We start from the raw sequence: 5,521 nt of genomic DNA, 5'->3' as shown, positions 1-5,521 counted from the left end.
TCCTGGGCGGCCTCTCGCAGACGGACTCCCGTGACTACAGCTTGGTGACAGCCAGCTGTGGCTTTGGCAAAGATTTCCGCAAGGGCATCCTCAAGAAAGGCATGTGCTACGGGGATGACGCCTGCTTCGTGGCCCGGCACCGGTCGGCAGATGTGCTCGGTGAGTGCTGGCGGGGCCCTGCTCGGGGCTGCCGAGGGGGCTTTGACGTCGGCGTGGTGACCTCCCCTCCCTGTGCCGCCCATGGCGAAGCGGCTCCGTCGTCGGTCACAGACAAAAGAGCCGGTGCCGGCTGCAGATGTCAGCGCGAGTTCTCTTTTTTACTTTTTTAATTTTTTTTTAATTTTCAAAAGAAAGCTTTTGTGCTCCTTGCTGCAGCACGACACCCACCTCGCTCAGCCTTTGGGATGGGGTGGTTTGGGTGCCGGACGTCAGGGCCCAGCCTTGGCGTTTCGCCTGTAGGTGCCCGCAAGGCCTAGTGGCCCCGAGAGCCAGGGAAACACCTTGTAGTGCATTTCACTTTCTGTGTGCCTTTAAAACCTAACCAAGCCCCATATGTATATATTGCATTTCTGCGTAAAGGTTCGTTGAAACGGACGCTTCCTGATTTTAGCGCGTGCTGTGTCCTTGTCAGGTGGAAGCAAAGTGACATTGAAGCTGGTTTCAAATGTCAAACTTCAATTTCAGTATTTGTTCAAGCCTGATTACGCTCCCTGGTTTGGAGTCACGTGCGAAATGGGTCTTAAGCATTCAAATTTTAGAAGTAGTGAATAATTATAGATAATCAGTGGAATCTTCAGTTTAGGAGCAGCATTGCTTTTGACAGTGCTTGACCTTTCTCCTGTGTAGTCAAGGTTGAATTTGGCAAACTGACACTATGCAAAAGTTAGTTTTGCAGGCAACTGAAACGAGTAAATTTTCACCAAAACTTTGACATGGGAAAAAAAAAAAAAGCTTCCTCTCCCCCGACACCCTCCCCTTCTTTTTTTTCTTGTTTTTAGTTTAAAGCTGGTGGGATTGCACTGCAGTGTCTCATGATGTGCCGGTGCTTGATGCTCCTTCTCAATTTGGTGCTGTCATTGTAACTTGGTTGCTGTTTAATATAGCTGAGACATTTTTTCAGGAAGCTCTGACTTGGTGCTAGGTAACAGTATTGCTGATTATTCTCAAGGGAGCTGTTACTCTAAGGGTGATGCTACAGCTTTCAAGGAGATGTGGAAAACGGGTCGATGCATTTTACATACTCTGCAGCTTTTCTGTTGTGCCTGTTCCAGAGAAACTTTTTTCTATTAGAATTAGCTGTTGGACAACCTTACTTTAACATGTGACTAAGGCAGGCTGCCTTCAAAGTTCATACTAGACCAGCACTGATAAAAACTGAGCGGTCACTATTTGCCCATAGGATAAATGCAGAATCTCCTTTACTTATAGGTGTACTCTGTGCATGGGGAAGCAGGTAGATTTAGACCCACTTTGATGTTTAGGGTTTTTTGGCCATATTTGGTAATTACCATATGTGGACCTACAGCTTGTCTTGTCTTCCTGCTGGAATCAACAGAGAATTGCATTTCTAAGTTGGTCTTTGCATTAATTTTCATGGTAACTTGAAAACAAACAGAATTGTAACTCCACTTAAGGCTCAACCAGTAAAGAAAGCTTCAGACCAGGATGTCTTAAGTACCAAGAAGAAAATAATTTAAATGGAAAAGCTGTTAGTTTCTGGTTGTGTGTGTGGTTTTTTTTCCTGTAAAGCTATTTTCATGTTAGTTCTTTATTGCTTTTCTAATATATATAGCAAAAATCCAAGATCACTGTACATTCTGCAAACAGTAATGCTCAGGATAGGTTTTGATGTAGCCTAATTTCATGCTTTTTCTTCACCTGTAGTTCTTAGGTTTACAGACATAGTAGTTTTCTCCTTGTTTCTGCTCCTATGATCATCTCTTTGCTCTCCCTTTCTCAACCAGCTCTTCAACAGTGCTGCAAAAAGCATTTCAGCACCAGTGTTTTCCTGCCCTCAATTCCTCTTACTCTCATCACAACTCTGAGATTCCTTAATGATTTTTTTAAAGAGCCTCATAAATTTTGTACTAATTCAATACCTGCCTAACTCTGCACTTCAACAAAACTGGCTGAGCTGCACTGTTGCTTTTCAAGCTTCATTTTTCAGTGTTAGCTTAATGAAGAGGCTCACGTGGGTTTAGCCAAAGTGAACGCAGTAAGAGTGCTTTTAGAGAACAGTAAATTTCAAGTGTATCACTTAGAGTTAGTCTGCCCTAGTGGACATCAGTGACAAAGCCATGCCAGATAATTAAATTAAAATTCTTCCGTGCCAGTCTTCTCTAGAACCAGTGTGTGCGAAGCATGCCTGTGTGGGATTGATATGGGTGTGGTGTAATAGTGAAAGAGCTACTCCCAGCCGTTTGGCATGAGTGCTTGGGGATTCATTTTCTTAGGTCAAACAAAAGTTGACTGGGCAGTGTGTTTATAGCAGATACATAGAACAAAAGAAGTGTTTAGCATTTCTGTATACTGTATAGTCTAAAGGCTGAAAACGTAACAGTGTCTTCTGGTCCGTGCTTTATCCTTTCATAGTAAGATCAACAGAAAGCTTATGAAGATTCATGTTATTTCCAGTCCTCCCATAGTTGTTAAAGCTTAGTAAGGCCTGTTAGTGGTGTACTTGAATCCTTGCGGTTTCTATCTTGTATTTTTACTTTTGTCTGGGATGTACCTGTTAAATTTGCATGTTTTCTTCTCATTCTGAGCACAGGGAGAAACAAGAAACTCAAAAGAAGAGTGTTTCCTTTGGGATCACTCTGAGAAAAGGAAATGGCTTTACTACTAATATTAATCTCTAGAACTTTATGATTCAGGCCCATGTTTCCTTTTTGCTGCTGCTTGTACCATATTGTACCTTTTTGCATGTTCACTGTCAGTATCTTGGTTGTTCAGATTCTCAGAATATTCAGATATCTTCTTTTGACTTGATAAACATTATGTACTTCTTCACACCTGAAGGCATGCCTTTGTAACTTTTGAGGACAGAAATACTGTTTTTTCAAAGCTGAAAAACCTCTACAGAAACTGTTTTTCCTAATTGGCGTGTGGGAGAATTTTTAGTGCACAGGAAGCATAAGATGAACTTAAAAACTTTATTTAAATATTTCACTTATTTAACAAAACTAAACATTGAAGCTTGTTTGTAAATTTTAAGATGTCTTATGCTGGTGATCATTTTTTCTATTGTTGGGATCTGCCTTTTCTTGCTTATTCTTGCCTTATCGGGCTCCTGATGTCTTTGCTAGTTTTTTATGGGTTTTCCAAGCTGTTGTGTGACTCATTATTGAAACATTACAGCAACAAATGCGCATCCCGTGACAGCATCATTTATACAATGTCTGTGCTGGGTAGAAGTTTGGGTGTAGCCAGTGTGACTTGACTAGTCTTCCAAACTATTTCTGTCCCCCAGCAGTAGTAGGAAAAAACTGTCTGGCAGCAGGGTAGTTTGTCCACTTCAAAGTTAAAATTTGGCAACTGTTTTATCTGCTGCAAAACTTGATTTTACTTTTTTTGTGGGGATGTTGTAGAGCTGTAGGGCAGCTACTCTAAACTGAAAGGAATTGCACTTTATTTGAAAATGAAGTTTGTCGACAGCCTGTGTAGGAGGTATGTAAACCTCTAGAGTGGCGAAGCCCCTGGAATATTGTTAGTCTCACTGTCATTGAGAAAAGCAAACTACAAAGCGTAAAAGGATTTGTCGATGAAATGTCACGGCTGTTCTGGCAACTATAGAGGAAGCAATTCTTACTCTGGTGCCTGAAGGTCAAAAAAGACTATGATAAGTGGTTTATTTGGTATCGTACCTGTTAAAGAGATTGCTGTCTTATCACAACTTACCACACTAAAGGAGGCAAATTGTCTGCTTGCTTCATAGTAGCCTTTCACCTACTCTGTTGGGAGAACTTAAGACGTCTTAGAGGGAGTAATCAGTGATTTGAAAAAACTTGTGTATGTGTCTTTGTAATAGACCAAATGGAATTTTCTTTTTAACATGGAAGTGTAAGTACTGTCGTTTGTAGAGAAACTACAGATTATTGAGAAACATCCCCATTAACAATCATATTCACTGACATTCTTGTCAATACAGCTAATCCAAATGTCAGCGGAGCTGTTCTTCAGTAGCATTGAATATAACCTCTTAGAAATGCGGTAGCTCTCTTTCTGAGAATGAAACTAAAATCTAGTTATTCTTCTTTATCACAGTTTCTGGAAGGGCATTGCACACAACATATTCCGATCAGAATTTGCAATTGAGCACTTATTTTAATTGTAAGTCCTATTGATTCTTTTTGGTAGCAGACAATTTTCCATTCTTAAGCAGATCTGAGCTTGAAGGAAAAGCAGGTTCTGTCAGAAATCACAGAAGGAAATAAGAAAAGCTGAACACAATACGGTAGGTGAGGTGTTAATCATACCTATGTCGCAGGAAATGTTGCAAAAATCTCCCACTGTTTACTTTGGTTTATCCACACTATTAATGCTGTGAGCCTGAGATTCTTCAGGCTGTAAGTAATTCCAGTACAGCTTGGCTGATGTCTGTCTATAGGACCGATCCCTCTTCATCATTTCAGTGCCAACCGCCAGTAGCAGTTCAGCTAAGAAAATATGTTCCAGGGTTGCTCAACACCTTGAGAGATTAAGTAGTTATAACTCTGTAGGGAAGTTTTTACAGAACTTTCAGAGATAAATAATAGTTTCGTGTTCTCCTGTAGCTCCCAAAATCCACTGAGCGATTTCTCTGGTTTAAATAAAGTAGGTTGGAGATCCACCTGGTAAAAACCAGGGGGGAAAAATACATATAAAGAACTGCTGCTTTTTCCTGGAAGCAGATGCACAATTTAATGTTTTCAGTTCCTTGTTTCTCCTTCAGCCTGTTCTTCAATATCATCTCTCACTTTGCCTCTTGCCTTTTGTTCCTCGCTATTGCTGAGCCAGTTATTCTTCCAGTACCTTTCTATTTAATGCAAGGGTAGTTTAAGGTTTACTGTAACTTTTAAAATGCATATTGTGAATAAGTAACCTTTCCTTTTGTCACTAGTTATCAGTCACACACAATCTACCTTCAGGGATTTGTATTTAACCAGATTATTTCTTTGTCAAAACCTGGCAGGGGAGGAGCAGACACCATTTGGCTATAACATTGGGATCCCGTAAACGCTGCCAGTGAAGCTGCTAGGAGGGCAAGTGCTGGCTTTGAGCATGTAACTTGCTTTGGATGGAGAACCTATCTAGGTGTGTGATTTATCTCATCATTGATAAAACAAGAAATCTTATCAGTTTATCTCAATTCTGATATGTTGACAGATATTAGGTGCTGTATTTCAAACTTGTGTAGTGCAACAGATTGTGCTTTGTAACCATTTTAGCCTTTCTTCTGTATTTGATGCAAAACAAATTCAGTCACAAGTATATCCTTTTGATACCCTTTTATCAGGGATTCGTGGCTAATTTGGGTAAGGAT

General features: G+C 40.5%; 1 protein-coding gene across 1 annotated transcript in view; it reads left to right on the top strand.

Annotated features, from left to right (window-relative positions):
• Window positions 1–5: 5 nt before the first annotated feature.
• Window positions 6–5,521, top strand: part of PPTC7 (PTC7 protein phosphatase homolog (S. cerevisiae)) — a gene marked incomplete at its 5' end in the record, with an annotated part of 19,129 nt that continues 13,613 nt past the window's right edge. Inside the window, one exon of the mRNA XM_010286052.1 lies at window positions 6–159. Coding sequence (XP_010284354.1) covers window positions 6–159 — 154 coding nt within the window. The remainder of the gene's footprint in view (window positions 160–5,521) is intronic.

This window comes from Phaethon lepturus, unplaced genomic scaffold (assembly GCF_000687285.1).
Source record: "Phaethon lepturus isolate BGI_N335 unplaced genomic scaffold, ASM68728v1 scaffold30774, whole genome shotgun sequence".
In the NCBI taxonomy this organism is placed as follows: domain Eukaryota; kingdom Metazoa; phylum Chordata; class Aves; order Phaethontiformes; family Phaethontidae; genus Phaethon; species Phaethon lepturus.
This window is presented reverse-complemented; position numbering and strand designations above follow the sequence as displayed.